The sequence below is a fragment of the Saimiri boliviensis genome, chromosome 1, assembly GCF_048565385.1.
Source record: "Saimiri boliviensis isolate mSaiBol1 chromosome 1, mSaiBol1.pri, whole genome shotgun sequence".
In the NCBI taxonomy this organism is placed as follows: domain Eukaryota; kingdom Metazoa; phylum Chordata; class Mammalia; order Primates; family Cebidae; genus Saimiri; species Saimiri boliviensis.
This window is the reverse complement of record NC_133449.1, coordinates 134,234,475-134,257,788: the sequence shown is the minus strand read 5'-3', so window position 1 is coordinate 134,257,788 and position 23,314 is coordinate 134,234,475. Positions and strand designations below refer to the sequence as shown.

General features: G+C 41.3%; 1 protein-coding gene across 3 annotated transcripts in view; it reads left to right on the top strand.

Moving 5' to 3' along the window:
• GAN (gigaxonin) overlaps positions 1-23,314 on the top strand; it is a 66,758-nt gene that overhangs the window by 20,941 nt on the left and 22,503 nt on the right. For all 3 annotated transcript variants that reach the window (XR_012518860.1, XM_039463330.2, XM_074404685.1), the window contains exons 2-9: positions 9,269-9,383; positions 11,788-12,138; positions 14,680-14,897; positions 15,115-15,236; positions 19,649-19,761; positions 20,935-21,084; positions 22,146-22,282; positions 22,522-22,650. Coding sequence is in view for 2 of the 3 variants with exons in the window: in XM_039463330.2 (XP_039319264.1) it covers positions 9,269-9,383; positions 11,788-12,138; positions 14,680-14,897; positions 15,115-15,236; positions 19,649-19,761; positions 20,935-21,084; positions 22,146-22,282; positions 22,522-22,650 (1,335 nt within the window). In the remaining variant the exon portion in view is untranslated. The remainder of the gene's footprint in view (positions 1-9,268; positions 9,384-11,787; positions 12,139-14,679; positions 14,898-15,114; positions 15,237-19,648; positions 19,762-20,934; positions 21,085-22,145; positions 22,283-22,521; positions 22,651-23,314) is intronic.

Genomic DNA, 23,314 nt, shown 5'->3' with positions numbered 1-23,314 from the left:
AGTTGAATGGGGACTAAAAAGATCTTTTCTTTTTTATTTTTGTGTATTTATTTATTTTGAGATAGGGTCTCACTCCATTGCCCAGGCTGAAGTGCAGTGGCATGATCGCAGCTCACTGCAGCCTTGACCTGCCGGGCTCAAGCGATCTTCCCACCTCAGTTTCTTAAGTAGCTGGGACCACAGGTGTGCACACCACCCCAGTTGGCTAATTTTTTTTTCCTTTGTAGAGAGGAGCTGTCACTGCGTTGTCCAGGCTGGTCTCAAACTCCTGGGCTCAACCGATTCTCCTACCTCAGCCTCCAAAAGTGTTGGGATTGTAGATGTGAGCCAGCACGCCAACAGCGTTATTTTCTAGAGCAACTTAAGATTCACAGCAAAACCGTGAGGAAGGTAGAGATATATCCCCTGTACCCTCATTCTCACCCATGCACAGCCTCCCCCATTATCAGTATCCCACAACAGGGTGGTACATTTGCTATAATTCCTGAACCTACATTGGCACTTCATTGCCACTCAAAGATTGTAGTTGACATCAGAGTTCATTCTTGGTGTCATGTGTCATGCCTCTGTGGGTTTGGACAAATGTGTCATGACACAGATCCACTATTATAGTATCACTCAGAGTAGTTTCACTGGCCTCAAAATCCTCTTCCCTGAAGATCTGTCTGTTTTTGATGTGCTTTCAGGAACTCCTAAAGGCAAAAAGAGTTGGATGGCATCTGTGAAACAAATGCCCCCCAGGAATGTGAATGATTAGTTTGGCATAACCGGGTAAATAAAGAGGCCACACGGTCCCCGCTTCACTGTTCCTGGTAGCTACACAATCTGATGTGACATGATGACATGTTTCATTAGAAATGATATGAGTAATGCCCATGAATCACCCCAAATTGCTGCAGATCTCGACTTTTTGAACATTACATTCTCTTGCATTCTATTTAACTATGTGTCTTTGCTTTTATTGGAGACAAGCTTTTACGTCAGAAGGGAAGAAAAAATCACTTAGACTTGTTCTCTTATCACTATTACGTCACGTCTAAAATGATTCTTGGAAGACGACGACCAAGGCTATTATCTGGGTGGTTTGTTGTGGCATTTAGATGCATTGAACTTTTCCGGCAATTTGGAGGCAGGAAGAGGACTGTATGTACCAGTGGATGACTTTGGCTCGATTATAGTTGCCTACAAGTTGTAGACTCCTTTCATGGAAGTAAAAATTTGAATAGTACCAACTTCTGTATTAGCTAGTAGCCAACGACTTTTCTTATGTCCTTTTTTCCATGTTGTCAAGAAAAAGTAAAATGAATATTGCTTCACTTTCTGCTGTACTTTAGTGGAACAGAAAATATTTTTTAAAAGATTGGCCAAATGATGGTTGCTTGGGAAAAAAACAGACTACTTGATCTGCAAGAGGTATATTATAAATCCTCAAGTACTGATTGAGTTGGCCAGAGTTAAGCCTCTAGGACTCACTAGGGTGGGTCATAGGGCTGAGTCTCTGCAGTAATTCTGTGTAGCTGGTTTTAGCAGCTCAGTCAATAAATGGTTAGGGATGGAAGAGATTGCAAATCACCTTATTTAATCTCTTCTGTTTACAGATGAGCAGATGGGGCAGAGAGGGGAAATGTCTTGCCCTAGAAGCAGAAAACAGGAAGAATGTGACATATGTGGTATTTATATTTGAACACCTGACATCCATTTTTATAATACTGTCATTTGTTTCTAATTTTTTAAAGAGTGTTACATAAAATTCTCAAGGTGATATTTTAAGGTTGCTGCGTTTTCTAGGAGAGTTTGTAAATTGACATCATGCAATAATGAAGAAGAATATTAAGGCTTCCAACAAATTTAAGACTTCACAACAAATGGGTGACCCTTAGCCTTCTGAGGTGGGGACAAAGAACATACAAAAGGCTGATTGATCTATAGATTCACTTAAGGAGCAAATGATCAGTTATTTACCCTTTAGCTTAGCTCTTTTTAAATGATTATTCATTACTCATTCATTCCAGTTCATTGACGTCTCAGTTATATGTGGCGGAGATAAAAACAAAGTGCAGGATGAGAAGATTCTAGATAAAAAAAAGGATAATCTAAGGCGAAATGTTTTGGTAGGTATTAGAAAAAAATGAAGATATGTCAAAGGAAAGAAATGGAAAATGGAATGGAATAAAAACTAAAGGTGTATAGAGATTTTAAGTTGGGGGGGAAAAGTGAAGACAGTAAGGGAGAATAAGAAAGGGTTGTGTAGTTACTAAATTAGAAAGGAATGGTGACCATCCCAGAAATGCAGGAGGGAAATGGCTGTGAATGGCAGAAGGCTGTAGAGCAAGCCTCCTTCACAATAGATTTGAGTGAGTCTTAGAATCCAAGTTTGGAAGGGAGGCCCTTCTAGAGGCCCTGATTTCCAACTTTCACTATAGATGATCATCCAGCCTGATGCTCCTGGTTGTCATGTGCAGGCTGGTCATGGTCTGCGAATTGTTACCTGGCCATGATCATAGAAGCACAAGAATTTAGAAACTCCTTGAGCAGTTTGACAGAGTAATTTATGTCAGTTGAATTTTATTTATCTAGGAATTAAGTCCTATTTTATTTTACAAAATACTCATCTGAGATTAATTGGAAATCAAAAAAAAAAAAAAAGCATAGTATAGATAATTTGAGAAGCACCAGCTAACCCCTAGCTACTCAAAGAGTGGTCCAGCTGAGTGCGGTAGCTCACGCGGGTAATCCCAACACTTTGGGAAGCTGAGGCAGGAGAATCGCTTGAACCGGGGAGGTGGAGGTTGTGGTGAGCCGAGATCAAGCCATTGCACTCCAGCCTGGGTAACAAGAGCGAAACTCCACCTCAAAAAAAAAAAAAGAAAAGCCTGTATAACAGCTGGCATTAGAACTGGTCTTTCAAAGACAGGTGGGAATTGGGCAGCACAGGTGGTATTGGGGGAGGTCAAGGGCAGGACAGGATGATAGTCAAGGGTCAGGGGCAGGTGTAAGGATCTGAATTTAAACCGTAATTAAAGTTTTGTTATTTAACCTTCAGATGTTTAGAGATTTGAAGTGTACAGCAATTCATTTTTTCATGGGCTTTGGAAAGAATCATATTTTATAGATGTCTGAAGTGGTTCATGCTCATATTTCAGGAAGTCTTTCTGTGCTCTTAGCCATTGTCTGTCCTCTGCCACCTGCTGAGGAAAAACCTCTACTCTTTTATGTTTGTTTGTTTTAAATAGAGATGAGGTCTCGCTATGTTGCCCAAGATGGTCTTGAACTCCTGGGCTCAAGCAGTCCTTACACCTTGGACTTACAAAGTGCTGGGATTACAGGCATGAGCCACTGTGCCTGGCCAAAACCTGTTTTCTTTAAAAGCAATCATCTTTCATTGTGAAAACATATGACAGTAGGATAATCTTTAAAAAAAAAAAAAAAAAAAAAACCCATCCAGTCACAGGAGTCAAAAATAAAAATAAAACAATCGGAGGGCTCCTTGTAGCCTTTTCCCTGATGGCCTAGTTTCCCTCATCCTACCATCATCTGCAAGACGTATGCAAAGTACAGCAAGCTCTTGTTTAAACATGGCTTACTTTAAAATAAGAACTCTAATTCTAGCTTGAAGCTCCTCTATCTGAACATGTTTTGGAGATACCTCTTCTAAATATGTTAGTGGCTGTTAGTATCTATCTAGGTCTAGTCAGGAGAAAGAAACCAAACAACAGTTTGAGCAAAGAAAATTTAATGTAAAGAATTATTAACTACAGCAGTAGATTGGAGTAATGAGAGATTGGCCAGTAAGAAGTAAAGAAAAATCTAAAAAATGCAGGAATAGATAAATAGAGCATCTCCTACCCCATCACTGACTTATTAGGGCACATCCATGGCTCACTGCATGGCAGAAAAGCCACATTGTGGAACTTGCTAGGAATCTGTTTTCTAAGACCCGTCCATGGCCTTATGATTGGGCCACACAGCAGGAGGTGAGCCCCTGGCAAGCAAGCATTCCCGCCTGAGCTCTGCCTCCTATCACCAGTCAGATCAGCGGTGGCATTAGATTCTCACAGGAGCATGAACCCTATTGTGAACTGGGCACTTGCGGGATCTGGATTGCACACTCCTTGTGAGAATCTAATGTCTGATTATCTGAGGTGGAGCAGTTTCATACTGAAACCATCCCCTCAACTCCCATCTGTGGAAAAATTGTCTTCCACGAAACCAGTCCCTGGTGTAAAAAAGGTTGGGGCCGCTGCTCTAAGATGCCTGAGAAAGCTATTCATGGGAAGGTGCTCGATAGAGGCTCTGGGGAAAACCTCAGGGTGTGGTTGCAGCTGTGTGCTGTGAGAGCCTGGGGCTGAGAGGGAACACTGCCTGGCAGGAGCCACGTCTCTTCACCAGAACCAGCAAGCATAAGTTTCACATCCTGCAGTGTCTTTCTGGTGCCTTTACCTGAAGCTTAACATAATGCCAGTTGACAAAGGAAAATGGTTTAAAAAGATCAGATCCATTTTTATAAAGCAAGCAAAAAAGGGTGAATTTGGAGCTGAGAGGCTGTAAACGTTGATAACCGGCAAAGTGACTGAGAAATACAAATAGTCATGATATCCTAAGTGAAGACATGTCAGTTGCTGAAAAGATTATATGATGTGTTTCAAAGCCAGATATTTTGGTATTCTTACCACTTACACTGTGTTCGTTCTTGATGGAGAATTGATTCAAATTCTCTCCTTCACTTTTAATAAAAGTATCAGGCAAATAGATATACCTAGAGGACAGCCGGTAGAAATGAAGTACTTTTTAAGTAAAACCATTAGTTCACTAGAAACTGTACAGGCGGGAATAGTAGATAGGAAATACAGGGAGTAAAGAAAGCTGTCTAAATATCCTCTGTATACTGTCATACAGTAAAGATCTACAAGGGCCTTCTGCTGGTACACAGCTGTCATCCCAGGATCATCCTTCACCCTTATTCTGCATTCCTTTCACTCCTTCCTGTGTTAGATTGTGTCTTGTTAGTATCCAGAATCTTCCACTTTCTTGATTTATTCCTTAGTTTTGTTCGGGCACATTTTCTAACACCATCCTGAGAAAGGTTGCTTGGGAAGTAAATTGTTTTGTGACTTCATATAGCTGAAAATGTCTTTGTTCCCTCCTGCCACTTGATAGATAGTTTGGTAGGTTATAAAAATCTAGGTCTGAAATGATTTTCTTCAAGAATTTTAAACTCATTTCGTCTTTGTTATTTAACTTTCATTTACAAGTATGAAGCCATTCTGATTCTTGATCCTTTCCATATAATCTATTTTTGTTTCTGAAAGCTTATAGAATTTTTTTCCCCAGTATCCTGAATTACAATGATGATGTGTTCTGGAGTGGATCTATTTTCATGCATTGTTGAGAGTACCTCCTTAGTAGTCTTATCTTTTTTGGTGGGGGGACTTTCCTTTTTTCAGATGTTGAACTGTTTGGACTGATCTTCTAGTTTTCTTAACTCATTTCTCCTATTTTCTTTTTAAAAACAATAATAAATTTAAAAAAATAGAGATGTGCTCTCACTGTGTTGCCCAGTCTGCTCTTGAACACCTGGGCTCAAGCTATCTTCCCAAAGCACTGGGGTTATAGGCATGAGCCATGTGCTCAGCCATCTCTCATATTTTCTGCCTTTGTCTTTTTGCTGTTTTTTTCTAGGAGAGTTCAATTTTTTATCTTGACCCTATGTTAAAAAAAAATTTTTTTTTTGCAATCCTTAGCATTTTTTTTGCTGGCCAATCATGGATGTTTCTTTTTATATCATCCTACTCTTGTTTTATGTACACAATATCCCGTCTTTTCCCTCTGGGAAGATTAAGATGAATTTTTCTTTTTTCCTTGAACTTTACATTTTAGCACAATCTTTACTTCCTTTAAGTTACCTTTTTTTCTATCAGTCTTAGTCCAGTCTTTTATCTTTGTTAAATATCTAATGAGTCCTGTTTGCTCAATTTTAGAGCAGTGATCTAAAACAATTTCTTTTTTTTTTTTTTTTTTTTTGAGACGGAGTTTCGCTCTTGTTACCCAGGCTGGAGTGCAATGGCATGATCTTGGCTCACCGCAACCTTTGTCTCCTGGGTTCAAGCAATTCTCCTGCCTCAGCCTCCCGAGTAACTGGGACTACAGGCGTGCGCCACCATGCCCAGCTAATTTTTGTATTTTTAGTAGAGATGGGGTTTCACCGTGTTGACAGGATGGTGTCGATCTCTTGACCTCATGATCCACCCGTCTCGGCCTCCCAAAGTGCTGGGATTATAGGCGTGAGCCACTGCGCCCGGCCTAAAACAGTTTCTTAACCAGTGTGCCAAAAATACATGTTGCCGTTGTATGACGATACTGGTGTTGTCAGTCCCCAGAGTAGCTGAGCAGCATTTAAAGAGTCTGGGGGCCCTGTCCAGCCCTGAGCCTACAGGCACCCTCTGTTTAGCACAGAGTAATACTATAGATTCTGTGTGTGATGTGACATGAAAAAGTTTTAGAAGTATTGCTTCAAAATATGCAGGAAGTTCAAAGCCCTGTAAATTAGATTTGTTGAGCTCAGGTTTTGCTGTTGTGAGATCAAACAGGGTCAGTTTCTTAGGGCAGATTGATGTCTCTGCTCTTGGATCTGCACCTTTGGGCTTATCAAGTCCTCCGAAAGTCTTTGTTTCTTGCTTGGAAGATAGGTTCTGGCTTTTAGCATTTCAGGAGCAGAGTTGGGAGAAAAAGACGAATGGTCCAGCATTAGGTAAACATTCAGTCAACCCTCCCAATTACAATACACCTACCCTCAAATGTGCCTGGTGCTCACCTGTCCAGAGATTCTCAGTTGTATACTCTTCAAAATATAAGTCACTTGTCTTCCACTGGAATTAGGAAGAGTCTTACTAAGCTCTGCAGGGAAGATGATATACACATGGAGAGAGATTCCAGAAATTCAGCTGTTTCCTAAGACTCTGTTAATTTTTAGCTTATCTTTCAACCCCTGCCCCACCACAACCCTATCGTCACCTACCCTGTACTGCCAGTTTCCTGGAGCCTTTGGGGAGTCTTCAGTCCAGTTTAGGTTGAGTCTCGGCTTTGCTTACTGCTAAATTAGGATTAAGCTTCCTCAGATATTCCAAGTCAGTTACTTTGTCTGTTTTTTAGCATATGAAATTTCATTGACCAGAGGTGGTGGCTCATGCCTATAAGCCCAGCACTTTGGGAGGCTAAGGCGGGTGGATCACTTCAGTTTAGGGATTCAAAACCAGCCTGGGCAACTTGATAAAACGACGTCTCTTCAAAAATTACAAAAATCAGCTGGATGTAGTTCTGTGCGCCTGTAGTCCCAACTACTTGGGAGGCTGAGGTAGGAGCATTGCTTTATTATAGAAGTCTGAATGCAAATAATGAGTTTAAATATTTGTTTCTAAGAACTCCCTGTAACTGCCACTACTTGGATACTAGTATTTGAAGGTATGCTTTTCTTTTCTTAGAAAATGTGGTTATTAGGTAGCAGGTAACATGTTGTCAATCCTGAGATTTAGCAGAGTTGTAATTCATACCAACAGCATGTTTCAAAGCTATTTTAAAATTTCATTTGAATATTTTTTTAAAAAAACTTTAATTCTTTTAGTAAAAAATATGGAGAATATCTAGGTCTAAGTTATTTAAAAAGACACAAAAAACATTGATGAAAATTTGTTCTTCAAATTCTTCATCGCTTTAAGACATCTTTTTAAAGTTTGTAAAAGGCTTTTTTTTTTTAAGTTTTCAAAAAGGCACTTTTTTAAAAGTTCATGTCTGTTAAAGGATTAGTATCACAAATATATAAAGAACGCCTACACCTCAATATGAGATGGACAGTTAGTAAAAAATGAATGAATAAGAGACATAACTAATGTTTTGCAGAAGGGGAAACGTGGCCACAAACATACAAAGAAAGAGATGTTCAGCACCTGAGTAGTAAGAGAATGCAGATGACAGCCACAGTGAGATACCATATTTCACATACTCAATCCATATTTCACTTATTCAATTGGCAAAACTTAAGAAATATAAAAATTAAGAAACTCTTCACATTTTGTAGAGTTTATGAATCCACAGATTCCCTTACACTTACATAGTATATGAGGCTGGAAACTGCACCACCTACTATGAAGAATAAGTTAGCATAATTCTACTCCCAGGAGTAGACCCAAGGGAAATTCTATTTTTTTTTTTTTTTTGGAGACAGAGTCTTGCTCTGTCACCAAGGCTGGAGTACAAGGCATTATCTCAGCTCACTGCAGCCTCCGCCTCCCAGGTTTGAGCAATTTTCGTGCCTCAGCCTCCCAAGTAGCTGGGATTACAGGGGTGCACCACCACCACACCCAGCTGATTTTTGTGTTTTTAGTAGAGAGATAGGGTTTCACCATGTTAGCCAGGCTGGTCTCAAACTCCCATCCTCAAGTAATCCACCCTCTTCAGCCTCCCAAAGTGCTGGGATTACAGGCGTGAGCCACTGTGCCCAGCCGAAAAATTCTTTAACTTAGTACAAAAGAGTCGTATGCAATAATAGTCATAGCGTCACAGTTCACAATATCAGAAACTGGGAGACAACCCTAAATGCCCATCAACAGAAAAGTGGGATGCTGCACAGCAGAAAGAACAAAAGAACCAGTGTGATGTACACACTTATGTAAAATTTTAAGTCATTTTTATAAAACAACAGTACAAAACCGGTGATTACTAAATTATAAAACAGCCTAAAATTTAAGATTTATATTTCATGGATGCAGTGATAAAGAAAGCAAGGAAAAATTGAGCATTGGATTTAGGATAATGATTACGTCAGGTGGTGGAAGCAGAGGAGTGGATTGGTGGGGAGGACCATTTGATTAGAAGCGGGCTGTTGACAAGGTCTTAGCTTTTGTTTTGGATGGTGGGTTTGTGGAGTCCTTGTTACAGTATTGAAGATTAATTAGATAATGCAGTACCTTAAAAAATAAGCCTAAAGGGACTGGGATTTCCCAAGTGAAATACAGATTCATGGTCATGGGGATCTTAGTTCTTTGATCGTCTGTTTTGTTTTTGTTTTTTAAAAAGTACCATTTGGGATCCAGGACCAATGTTTTGTAGTTGAAAATTATAAGAATACGTAGACCTAAAGTTAACAAACTCAATTTTCTAGGTGGGAATTCATATACTGATAAGAATCTTATACTTTATAGAGTATTAGTACATAAATATTTATAGCTATTTCTGTTCTTTCATAGAAATTTTACATTTTTTTTCCCTTTCTTAGGACAAAGTTAAACTATAATCCTCCAAAAGATGATGGATCAACTTATAAGATTGAACTTGAAGGGATATCGGTAATGGTTATGAGAGAGATCCTGGATTACATCTTCAGTGGGCAGGTATGATGAGAAACAAAGGAAGCAAGACCTAAGTAGAGGCTTCTCAAACTCAGGGTGAGGGTCTCCTTTCATCCATTCTATGACAAAGTAGCACTGTCATCTTCATCTTCTGTCACTGTGTGCTTTGACTGGCATCTCCTACTGTGTAGGAGTAATGGCACCTATGTGTGTTCTTCAGTGCTCTGCTTTCTCTACTAAAAGAGAAGCAGATGAAGTAAGGTCTTAGATGCAAATCCCAGTCGGTTGCTACCATTCTGAGCTCCACCTTCTTGTATGAGATACTACAGAACATGGGATGCTGCCCTGACTGCTGTCTTTTTGGATTTTGCTTTGGAATCCCGATCCAGTCTTGCCTTGTATCCACATGACTGGGGATACAAAACTTGTTTTTTCTCCATAGCATGGAAATAGGAAATGCTGGGGGCATTGTGGATTATTTGGTCGAAATAGAGAGTTCCTTGTAGGTCATTGCCAGAGAAAGAGGATCGACACAAATGACAAGCACCTTATTCACAATGCCCTGGTCCTGTTGCCTCAGTACCCACGTCCCTGCCCCGCCCCACCCCCACTCTCTCTTTCTGATATCCCTTTCCTCTCCATGTCCACTTGAACTTCTGGAGACTTTGTGATATCCAGGGAGGAAAATGATACGCGATTAGACTTCTTTCTTTCCCTCTGCCCTCCTCTGACACCGCATTCCCCGTGATGTGATTTCAAGCATAGCATGAGGACTCAAGAAAAATCTTCCGTATGAATCAGGACTAGCTTTTTTTAAACAGAAGGAAGAGGTCAGTGCATCTTACCTTTGGCTGTGTGAGAATGCATTTCATCTTTATTCTTTCTGCGATCTTGTTCCCTACTCGGTCCTTTATTCCTCATTCATCCCTCTTGTTTTCCCTTTCCTTTCTGTAGGGGCTGTTTCTTCTACATATTTTCTGAGTGTTCTGAATGTATTGCTTTCTTTGTCTAAATATATTCATTTTGTCCAGAGTTAACTCAGTGATTCTCATCCTTTTTGAAGTTTTTGGTTTGATTTCATGCTTTCTATCTGATCTCAACACTAGGGGGTAGGTGTGTACATGTATGATTCTTAAAAGTAAATGAATTTAAATTAATTTGGGGACAGCCTTAAAATAGTGGAGATACTCCATAGCATCACAAAACGAGACATAAGACCAATCTCCGACCTAACTTGTAAGGTCAATCCAGCAGCAGTTATTAGTATAACAAGTTATAAGCCAGAAAGAGCCTGTTCATGTTCAGGCTTGGATGTGAATCTTGAAACTGTATTTACAGATTGACTTCTGTGATTTGTTCCCAATTTAAATTTGAAACAATAGTTGCAGTGTAAATTATAACAAACTCCTGAATTGGCAGTTTTGTTTTATTGAAATGCGATTGTTTTTTCACATGCCTATATTTGAAGAGTCTACAGCTGCCTGCTGTCTTGTGTCATAATAAATGGAACATTTTCCCCTCCTGTGGCTTACTCAACATACTACTTTCCACATTTTTGTTGCTCAGTTTCTAGGACGATTGGCAATTACACTTTTTTTTTTTAAATCTGGTGCAAAAAATGTAAACTGTAAAAACGTTTCTTGCTGTACTCTTCATGAAGTCTCCTTTGCCTTTGCTAATATGGGTGAAGTACCCGTGCTTTAGGGGAGTCCACTTGGTATTGTGGCAGAATTAGAGAGACCAGTTTCTCTCCTGATGCTTGGGAAAACTGTGAAGTGGGTGGCAAAAGAAGCATTAGTCAGAAAATTGAAGAAAATTAAGGAAAAGTAGATGTCATAATGAGAAAAAAAAAACCCTCGTAGTAGGCATTTATTCCAAAACGTAGTTTTGAGAACTAAATGTATTTATCTGTGAACCAAACTGTACTAAGTACAGTGGGGATGCAGAATGAGTCTTTCGAATTACTGTAAACCCCTGTCCCTTCAAGGGGTTAGCATTCAGGTTGGCATTCCAGTTAGCAGAAGGGTTTTCTTCATAGGTTGGGAGGCGAGATTTTCATCAGTTCTGATGTTGGTACTTAATCACCTTGATTTTACCATAGAAGGCAGAACTTTCCATTTCCCAGGCATTTCAGTTATTAAGGCTTTTCTCTGAGTTACAGAAGTGAGCAACGTGGACAGCTCACCCTAGAAGGGTTATTCGTGGTTGACATTGGTACAGCAAGGGCAGAGCTGGGAAAAGTTAACCAAGCACACAGTGGCTTAGGTTGGTGCCCTTCAACTCTTGGGGGAAAAAAATGCTGGGTTAAACCGTATGAAATTGCCAATATTTGATCATCTTTGATCTAAAATAAATGGACATTTCATGTGGCTCAAACTAATAAGATTAGTGGTTTGGGTTTTAAATGTACACATTCAAATAAAAAATAATTATGCTACTTTTTTAGATCAGGCTAAATGAAGAAACAATCCAAGATGTTGTTCAGGCAGCAGACCTGCTACTCCTGACAGACCTTAAAACCCTGTGCTGTGAGTTTTTGGAAGGCTGCATTGCTGCTGAGAACTGTATCGGTATCCGTGACTTTGCACTACATTACTGCCTGCATCATGTCCATTACCTTGCCACAGAATACCTGGAGACTCATTTCCGAGACGTCAGCAGCACAGAAGAATTCTTAGAACTGAGTCCTCAAAAGCTTAAAGAAGTGATTTCCCTTGAGAAGTTAAATGTTGGCAATGAAAGATATGTCTTTGAAGCAGTAATTCGATGGATAGCACATGATACAGAAATAAGAAAGGTACCTGTCATTTATAACACGGTCCAGTTTGCCTTCTTATTTCTTTTTTATTCAAATTATAATTGTTTTATTTTTTTTTCAACATGAGAGACTTACGAAACAGTGATCTGAAAGATATTTGTAAAAGATGTTCCCGTGTATCATGAAAGCAGTTGGTTTTTCAGACCAGTCTGCAAAAGCCCATGCCACACAATATATCAGTGAAAATATTAACCCTTACAAGGAGCATAATGTCCTTTGTATGTTGTTTTCAATGGGAAAATGCATTTCAAGCTTGAGCTGGAGATTATAGAAACGCATCATCCCCACCCTTGCTTGCAGCATCTTGACTGACTACATCATTAGGCTAGCCCCTGCCAGGCCTCAGGTGCCTGCAGCAGGTGAAGGTGGCACGTGGAATTCTGACAGAGAGGTTAGGGCCATGGGCCTGAGGAGCTTCGGGGAGAAAGCAGGCAAACTCTGGAGTTTGTGTGGCAGTGCAGTTTCAAGAGGGAAGGTTCGGGGAGTTACAGCCTGGAAAGAGGGCCTTAGAGAATATCAGCCTCTCGATACAAATTGTGAATACCTTGGAGGAGGGAGCAAAATCACAGACTCTAGAGTTTTGGTGGGTAGAGGGTCTCAATCTGTCTCTCAGTGGCCAGAGTGACACAATTATAGCGCACTGCAGCTCCAACCTTTCTGGCTCAAGTGATCTTCCCCTCAGTCTCCTGAGTAGCTAGGACCACAGGTATGTGCCACCATGCCTAGCTAATCATTTGATCTTTGTAGAGACAGAGTCTTGCTATGTTGTCCAGGCTGGTCTCAAACTCCTGGGCTCAAGCAGTCCTCCCACTCCAGATTTCCAAAGTGCTGGGATTACAAGCGTGATCCTACGTGCCCAGCCAGGACTTTATTTACAAGACACTAGCTCCAATTACTGTTTTCAAAATAAGAAATATATTAGGTGTTAGAGAGTGGCTCTCAAAATGTATGGTTGTACTGTTAATTGTTTTCGTAAATTAAAATTTGAGTATTAAATTTTGATGATTGTCTTAGAAGTTTTTGAATTCTGTAAGCCCAGAAGTATGTATGTTTAGAAACCATGTTTGTAGTAATTGTTTTCATTAGGACAGGTAAGGACAGGTAGTGTTCTGCTTTTCATGTTAGTTGGGGAAATTGTTAAAGGAGGTAGAAGAATTTAGAAAAATTTCCAGTGTGCTTCCACTCACCAACACTCCAGGGGAGCATGCTGCTCCTTGCCGGCTTCCATACTGCCCTCTTCTTGCCTGAAAGCAGAGGAGATTCTTAAGCTTGGCTGGCCGCTGGGGAAATGAGGCAAGTTCTTTGTCCTTTGGTCAATCTAAAATTTATGCTGTAAAGACAGCTGACTTTTAAAACTCGCGGTATAGAAGAGTATACCCTAAAATGACTCTAAAGTGCCTATTTCAAAACCAAGAAAAATCTTCTGAATATACCAATTAACAAAACTAATTACAGAGTTTTGTTTTACATTTGTAAAATACTTCAGTTGGTTCAAATTTAGTGATTGAGCAGCAAAATTATTTAATTCATATTAGATGTGTAGGTATTTTTGAACAGTAATTACAGTAGAAATGATTATATCGTACTCAGGATCTTTTTAAAGTTTGGTTTTGTATATTTTTCTTGTGATAATTAATGTTGATATATCATTTAAGTTTACCGTATCGTATTGAGCTATTACTGTATAAAATATTTGTGTAAACATGATTTAACTCATGGCATATGCACGTGTGTGAAGTAAAGCAAATTATAGCCATTTTTTCCCCTATCTTTTCCTTTTGAAATGGGAATCCTTTAAGGTGTAAAGGAAGCTGCTTGAAACTTTCGAGTGATACCTCAAATAAACTGATAATTTTTATTTATTTTATTTTTTATTATATATATTTTTTGAGACAGAGTCTCAGTCTGTTGCCAGGCTGGAGTGCCATGGCATGATCTTGGCCCACCACAGCCCTCCCGGGTTCAAGTGATGCTCCTGCCTCAGCCTCCCAAGTAGCTGCTACTATAGGCATGCCCAGCTAATTTTTGTACTTTTAGTAGAGACGGGGTTTCATCATGTTGGCCAGGATGGTCTCGATCTCCTGGCCTCACGATCCACCCACCTCGGCCTCCCAAAGTGCTGGGATTACAGGTGTGAGCCACCACACCCGACCACTGATGATTTTTAAAAATTAAACTTTTACAGCCAAGCACGGTGGCTCACACCTGTAGTCTAAGCACTTTGGGAAGCTGAGGTGGGCAGATCACCTGAGGTCAGCAGTTCAAGGCCAGCCTGGCCAACGTGGTGAAACCTCGTCTCTTAAAAATTTAAAAAATTAAACTTTTACTTATCAAGACTCTGGGAAGTAGACACTCAGGGCCAGGAGAAGACATTCAAGCAGCGTGGGCACATCTCACTTGCCTGGTAATAACCTGAGTGAGTAACAGTTTGTTTTCCATGATGTAGAAAATGTAGATTCTAAAAATGATGCGTTGCATTTTTCATTGTTTTCCCCCCGTCTTTTTTCCCCACTTCTGCAGGTCCACATGAAGGATGTTATGTCAGCTCTGTGGGTTTCAGGGTTGGACTCCAGTTATTTGCGGGAACAGATGCTAAATGAACCATTAGTAAGAGAAATTGTCAAAGAGTGTAGCAATATACCGCTCAGCCAGCCGCAGCAAGGAGAGGCGATGCTGGCCAACTTCAAACCACGGGGCTACTCCGAGTGCATCGTAACTGTTGGTGGGGAAGAGAGGGTGTAAGTATGAGGTGGGAGTTGTTTGAAAACTGGTATATGGGAAGAGGTAGTTCCATGTAGACAAGAGTTTATAATGCTTTTCAGTATCTAAAGCATCATTGCATTCGATTTTTAAAATGCTTTAAACATTCTTTAGTGCACTAAAACTAGTGATGGCTGCTTACAAGAAGAAGTGTATGAAACACATTAACTACTGATCAATTATCTACTTCCCTAGTTCACGGAAACCCACAGCAGCGATGCGGTGCATGTGCCCTCTCTATGACCCTAATAGGCAGCTTTGGATCGAACTGGCCCCTTTAAGCATGCCGAGAATTAACCATGGAGTCCTCTCAGCAGGTACCGTTCTGTGGCAAATTTTCTTAAACATCATATCAAGTAATGGTGTGATCTCAAGGTTGTACAGAATGTCTCAGAACCCTTTAATGATATAATTTTATTATCTCTACATGACATTTTTAGTGTAGGTCTAGCTTTTGAGACTATGGTTAGGAAAGTATCTTCTGTCAGTCTTATTATCCCCAGCTCTTCGAGACATAGCTGCTTTTAAGAACCGTTGGAGGAGCAGTTACTTGATGACTTTATGTCAGGACAGCAGGCTTCAGTGATGCTTACCGTACAGTAGCTGTGAGGGCACACGTGGAATACAACGTTTATTTGCACCATGATAGTCCCATCTTTGAAATTTATGCAGCTTAGAATTACAATATGTAATTACAAAAGGCTGGGCACGGTGGCTCACACCTGTAATCCCAACAGTTTGGGAGGCTGAAGTGAGAGGATCACTTGAGCTCAGGAGGTCAAGACTAGCCTGGACAACATAGAGACAACCGTCTCTACTCAAAATAAAAAAAATTAGCCAGGCACGGGGGGCCTGCATTCCTGGTCCCAGCTACTTGGGAGACTGAGGTGGGTGGATCACTTGAGCCCGGATTGAGCCTGCTGTGAGCCATGATCACACCACCGCACTCCAGCCTGGGTGACAGAGTAAGACCCTGTCTCAAAAAAAAGTGATGAGACTTTTGAAATGCTACTTAAATTGGCAATGGCTTAAAGTTATTTACTACAGAAAATGTTTTACTTGACCTTTGCAAGTTTGAAACTGCTCTACTTATCCAAAGCTCTCCCTTAAGGAGCCGATAGAAAAGATGGCCATTGAGGCGTCACCTTTGCTTGCTGCCTTCCTTGTCACCATGGTCCTGCCCGCTTGTCTGCCTGATAAATGTCATCTCACATCGTTCTAATTATGATCAGCAGCCCTCCTGCAGTCCTTATTTGTCTTTGCTTGCCCAGCAACATTATCTTTAAATTTTTTTGACTTTTCTTTGTAGAGATGGGATCTTGTTATGTTGCCCAGGTTATAACATTTTTAAAGCTATACTGTACATACCGTATCAGAGAAATGGCCAAGTCTCTACCATAGTATAGAAGTGGAGTCGTTTTATGAGTCCTGAAATTATTTTTTGTTTGTTTGTTTTTGAGACGGAGTTTCGCTCTTGTTACCCAGGCTGGAGTGCAATGGCGTGATCTTGGCTCACCGCAATCTCTGCCTCCTGGGTTCACACAATTCTCCTGCCTCAGCCTCCTGAGTAGCTGGGATTACAGGCACACACCACCATGCCTAGCTAATTTTTGTATTTTTAGTAGAGACGGGGTTTCACCATGTTGACCAGGATGGTCTCGATCTCTTGACCTCGTGATCCACCCGCCTCGGCCTCCCAAAGTGCTGGGATTACAGGCTTGAGCCCCCACGCCCGGCCTGAGTCCCGAAATTAAAGTTGTTGTCAGTAATGAAGAGCTGGGCAGAGTAGTGCAGCTGCAGGATGTAGGTCTAGTTTCCCTGTTGCAGGTAGGTAGCAGTAAGTAGGTAGATAGATAGATCCTTTTTAAAGGATGTTTTTGCTGAGGATAGCACTTCAGTTTGGTATTTATTATTTTTTAGCACACTGAAGTCATTCCACTGACTTCTGGCTTCCGTTGTTGTTAAGTCAGTTGTGAGTCTAAAAAATGTCTTCTCTGGTGTGTATTTAAGATTTTCTTACTGTTTTTCATCTTTTTGTCTCACTGTGATATTCTCTTGATTATTGTCTTTTAATTTATCTTCTACTCAATGACTTTTCTCTTTAACTCTGATGAATCTGCTATTTATCGTTTTTGGTTTTTGTTTGTTTGTTTGTTTGTTTGTTTGTTTTGTTTTGTCTTGAGGCGGAGTTTCGCTCTCATTACCCAGGCTTGAGTGTAATGGCGCGATCTCAGCTCACTGCAACCTCTGCCTCCTGGGTTCAGGCATTTCTCCTGCCTCAGCCTCCTGAGTAGCTGGGACTACACGTGCCACCATGCCCAGCTAATTTTTTTGTATTTTTAGTAGAGATGGGGTTTCACCATGTTGACCAGGATGATCTCGATCTCTTGACCTCGTGATTCACCCACCTCAGCCTCCCAAAGTGCTGGGATTACAGGCTTGAGTCACCGCACCCAGCTATTTATCCTTTTTTTAAAAAAAATTCTACAAATTCTTGTCTTTATACAGGAAAATAACTTAATCCACCATTACTTTCAAATCCACTCCTATTTCTATAGTTCGATGTTACCTGGAGTTATCTTCAGGTAATTTTAATTTTTTTAAACATGATAAGTATTTTTAAAAATTATCTTTCTTTTTAAAATAAATTTTAGACTTTCTTCTTTATTATCCAACTTGAAAAAATACAATCTTTCTAGTTACTATAATATTTGAAGTCTTCGCAAGACTGTTTCCTATGATCTGCTTCCACTGGTCTTTTCTTGGAGTCTAATTTTTGGGATATCTGATACCTGTGGCTGGATGCTGCTTGTTTTATTAAACATTATAGCCGCCAGGCACGGTGGATCACTTGAGGTCAGGAGTTTGAAATCAGTCTGGCCAACATGGTGAAACCCCATTCTTCTAAAAACAAAAACAAAAACAAAAAATAGCTGGGTGTGATGGCATGCACCTGTAATCCCAGAATTCAGGAGGATGAGGCAGGAGAATCGCTTGAACCTAGGAGGCAGAAGTTACAGTGAGCTGTGGTCGTGCAACTGTACTCCAGCCTGGGCGACAGAGTGAGGGAAAAATAAATCAAAAAAATTATCTGTAGCCGTGACTTTCTGCTACAATGTCCTGGGATGTTAGAATCTAAGGAGTAGATTAAGATCCTTTCTTCCATAGAAGTTTTGCATTTGTTTCTGCCAGCTGCCTGAAAACACTACTAATTTGATGTTAACTGTAAATCAAGTTCTAGATTTACAGTTAATATCAAATCAAGTTCACAGTTTCCTAGATAGCAAAGAGGTTTAAATCTGAGTGCAAATTCTGGTTGGCCTTCATCCTGACGGCATAGACTTTGGAGAGGCTTTCCTGCCAGAAGCCACATTTTCTGTGGACCTGGAGCTTAGACTTTCTGCTTTTTATCCCCAGGACAAAAGGTTTACTTATTCCTAGATTGGCAAATGCCCTTAGAATAAAATGGTTTTCATGCTTGATAACCTCTGTAGGTCCTAATTTTCCCTTCAGTTTTGCCTTGTTGTCTAGTTGACTTCTCCTCTTCTAAGAAGATTATTGTTGTTGTTATTTTTGAGACAAGGTCTCACTCTGTTGCCCAGGCTGGAGTGCAATGGCATGATCATGGCCCACTGCAGCCTCATACTCCCGGGCTCATGTGATCTTCCCAATTCAGCCTCCTGAGTAGTTGAGACTACAGGCAAATACCACAATGTCCGGCTAATTTCATCTTCTTTTTTTTTTTTTTTTTTTTTGTAGGGACGAGGTCTTGTTATGTTGCCCCGGCTGGTCTTGAACTCCTAGGCTCAAGCAGTCCTTGTACCTTGGCTTCTAAAAGTGCTGAGATTACATATGTGAACCACCACCACCCAGCTAAGATTATTTTTTAAATGTTTTATCCAGCAAATTAGGTGTTTTTTGCAGAAGAATGACCTATTACAGCATTACATGGAATAAGAAGTTCAGTTGCTGTTAGATCCTGTTTTGAATAGAAAGTCCACGGAGGTGCTTCAGATCTGGGTGATCCTGGGGTCTTGATGGACAGACGTGCACTGTGGTGCAGAAGTTGTTTGGCAATCACAGAGGCCAGGAGGGAATAGAATAGATGAACTGAGATGGCCCAGAGTTGCCTGGTGACTAAGTGGATGGCATCAGGCTTCCTTTTACACTGTAGGGTAGTGGAAATCTGCTCAGAGACATAATGAGGGAAGCAAAATGGTCAAAGTGAGTCACAGCTTTGGCTCCATCACCAAGGGTCCAATGGGATGTAATAAGAGTACTGGATCCAAAGAGAACATTATTGTCGTCAGAGAGCTTCTTCAGATGCTATTTCTTTTTTTTTTTTTTTTTTTTTTTTTTGAGACGGAGTTTCGCTCTTGTTACCCAGGCTGGAGTGCAATGGCGCGATCTCGGCTCACCGCAACCTCCGCCTCCTGGGCTCAGGCAATTCTCCTGCCTCAGCCTCCTGAGTAGCTGGGATTACAGGCACGCGCCACCATGCCCAGCTAATTTTTTGTATTTTTAGTAGAGACGGGGTTTCACCATGTTGACCGGGATGGTCTCTATCTCTTGACCTCGTGATCCACCCGCCTCGGCCTCCCAAAGTGCTGGGATTACAGGCGTGAGCCACCGCGCCTGGCCTTTCAGATGCTATTTCTATACGCTATGGCGTTTATGGGTGTTGAAGACTCACATTTCATGTTTCTTGTATGTCCTTTGATCTTTGCAGAAGGATTTTTGTTTGTATTCGGAGGCCAAGATGAAAATAAGCAGACCCTGAGCTCAGGAGAAAAATATGATCCAGATGCAAACACATGGACAGCGTTGCCACCCATGAACGAGGTAAAACACTGGTTTGGTTGGTTGGTTTGATGTGTGCCTCTTTCCCCTTAGTGCTTCTGTTTGTTTTGTGTCCGAGTGTAGGGAAGCAGCAGCAGCCCTCCCAAACCTCCCCCCACTACGCTCCAGCCTCCCCTAGTAGTGCCCTGCTCTCCTCCCCTTTCTGGTCCTCGCTCATTCTGGCCTCCTTGAGTTTCTGAAACCTTCCACGAATGCCCTCGGCCCGGTCTTGCGGCTTGTGTTGCCCAGTGCAGATACCAGCATGGCCTGCTCAATGCACCTTCTCAGTGGGCCTCCCTCCTGCCTCACAGCTCTCCATCTTCATACCACGTCTCACCCTCTCATGGACCAGGCATTTAAAGTTTCTCACATAAGCTCTTTGATGGTTGAGAATTACGTCTGCTCTGGTCAGTGTTTCATTTTCAGCAGTAGAATCATGCTTGCTGCCCAGGGGTCACAACATAAATGTTTGTTGACAAACAGACATGAAACACCTAGGGCTTCTGTAATCCCAACAAGCCTCGGCCCAGCCCTGTCCTCCTTGCTGCCTCTCCCAGCCACACACAGACAGCCTTTTCTGCTGTGGTTTTTACTAGCCTTTCCCACGTCAGCTTGAAAACACTGCCCATTGCCATGCAAAAATAATTGTATTGAACCAGAGGTAACAGTTTTCTTATTGTGAACTATTATGGGTTAAAAAGGATTTTCTGGTGAATTCACTGTTTATTTCAGAACCTTGTTTTGAGAAATTACTAGCTTTGGCTTCTCTGACTGTTACGCTGGAAGAGCGGGCTGCTAAGGAGGCCAGAAATCTTTAAGAAGTATTACTTGGGGAAATAAATGGTTTTGAACATGGTACTTCCTCTGGAACACTGAGGGAAAAAGATACTAATTTTTAAAAATGATTTCAACTTTTATTTTTGACTCGGGGTGCATGTGCAGGTTTGTTGCTTATGTATATTGCATAATGCTGACCTTTGAAGTGAGATGACTCCAGTCACCCAGTTACTGAGCGTTTACCCAATCGTTAGTTTTTCGGCCCCTGCTCCCCTCCCTGCCTCCCTGCTCTAGGAGTCCCCAGTGTCTGTTGTTGCCATCTTAATGTCTCTGTAATTGTTATTAAATATATGATGATTGGCCGCCCAGTGTGTTCAGAGATCACTGATGTCATTTCAGGCAAGACATAACTTTGGAATTGTGGAGATAGATGGGATGCTGTATATTTTGGGAGGAGAGGATGGTGAAAGGGAGCTGATTTCCATGGAGCGTTATGATATTTATTCTAAAACCTGGACAAAGCAACCTGATTTGACCATGGTCAGAAAGGTGAGGACCACATTTTATGGTAACTAGTTGGTATACACATTGGATTTTAAACTTAATGTTTCTTCATATCCTGAATAAACCTTTAATATAACTGATAGTGTTAAAAGAATTAACTTCATAGAATTCTGTCTTTTTTGGTGGTTTGGCTTCACTGTCATCAGCCACACAGCAAGACATGAAAGTGAGCATGTGTAAGAGTTTCCCCTGAAGGGGGCGCTGCGCGGGGGCGCTGTGTGTGAAGCCCCACACTGGAGTGCACAAATGATGCCGCAGCCACATCTTCCCAGCCAGCTTTCTTTCTGTCTTTACCTCTTGTACTTGCTCTCTTTGTCTCTCTCTCTCGTTTTTCTTGAGACAGGGTCTCACTCTGTTGCCTAGGCCAGAGTGCAGTCGCGCCATCTTGGCTCACTGCAACCCCTGCCTCAAGCGATCCTCCCACCTCAGCCTCCTGAATGGCTGGGACTACAGGTGCGCACCACCACACCCAGCTAATTTTTTGTTTTTGCTTTTTTTTTTTTTTTCAGTAAAGATAGGGTTTCACCATGTTGCCCCAGCTGGTCTTGAACTCTTAGGCTCAAGCGATCCCCCATCTCTACAAAAAAAAGTTTTAAATAAAGTTAGCCAGGCACAGTGGGGCGCACCTGTAGTCTGTAGTCCCAGCTACTCAGAGGAGACTGAGGCAGAAGAATCTGTTGAGCCCGGGAGTTTGAAGCTGCAGTGAACTATGATGACACCACTGTACTCCAGCCAAGGCAACTGAAAGAGACCCTGTCTCTAATAAATACATAAATTAAAATGAGGCTTTTTAATTTCTCACACTTAGTGAAATGCTGTCAGATGAAGTAAGAGCTCCTGTTCTGAAGACTAACAATAAATGTCTTACTTAGCTCTTCTCATTTTTAAAGTCCGGTGTTGTAATATTGAAAACCACCATCGTTTTACTGTTAGAATTCAAACCCCTTCCTAAATATCTTTAAGTATGCCCGGGAGAAGTTAGTATCTATCCACCCGACCTGAATGAGAAATGTTGCCTCTCCCCTATCATCGTTTTCCCCTTTCAGATTGGCTGCTATGCAGCTATGAAAAAGAAAATCTACGCCATGGGTGGAGGCTCCTATGGAAAGCTTTTCGAGTCTGTGGAGTGCTACGATCCCAGGACCCAGCAGTGGACTGCCATATGTCCACTGAAAGAGAGGAGGTACGTGCATATGGGTGTGGACTGTGTAGATTCCCTTGCTGTTCATTGGGGATGGAGCACCTTACCCTGCCTGGCTCTTATTCTTTTCTTTCCTGGTAACCTTTTCTTTGACTTGGCATTTCCTGAGAAAGGAAGGCCCGCATAGTAATGCTGCAGAAATCAACCAGCTTAAGAGGAACGTGGGAGCCAGGTCACGCATTGATGAGCTTGTGCCTGATACGCTATGTGTGGGCTTTCAGGTTTGGAGCAGTGGCCTGTGGAGTTGCCATGGAGCTGTATGTATTTGGGGGAGTCAGAAGTCGTGAGGACATCCAGGGTGGCGAGATGGTAACTTGCAAGTCTGAGTTCTACCATGACGAGTTTAAAAGGTAACTAAGAATGGTTTCATGTGGCTTCTGCAACTTTTTCTTTGTGGTTTTAAAGTGCATTTTAGCTTTATTTAGTTTTGTTTTCAGTTACTTTTTTGAATTATGGGTTTAGGAGATGTGTCTGATGCATACTAGATATTTATTCAGTGACTTCAGAAGTGTTGGTAATTTAAAATGTCTCTAAGTAGAAGACGTCTCTAACATGTAGATCAGATCTTGACACTTAGTTGCTTAAAATCATTATTGGCTCCCTATAGCTTTTAGGAGAAATTTTAAAACCCCTTAACTTCTTGGGCGTGGTGGCTCACACCTGTAATCCCAGCATTTAGGGAGGTAGAAACTGAACATTGCTTAAGCCCAGGAGTTAGAGATTTACCTGGGCAACATGAGACCCTGTTCTCCAAAAATAAATAAATAAATAAACTCCTTAACTTAGCATATATGGCCTTTTATGATACGGCCTTTGCTTTTTCTGCTACTGACCCAGATGCTTTACGCGGAGCCACTTTCCCCTGCAAATATGTATGATGGTCTCCACTTCGTGTTTCTTATGCCATTTCTTGCCTAAGAGTTCCCTTCCCTCTATCTATCCAGTTAACCTGGCCTTTCTCAAAACTGCTCAGTTATCAAAACCCAGAGGAAAGCCTTCTCATGCCTCCTAGTC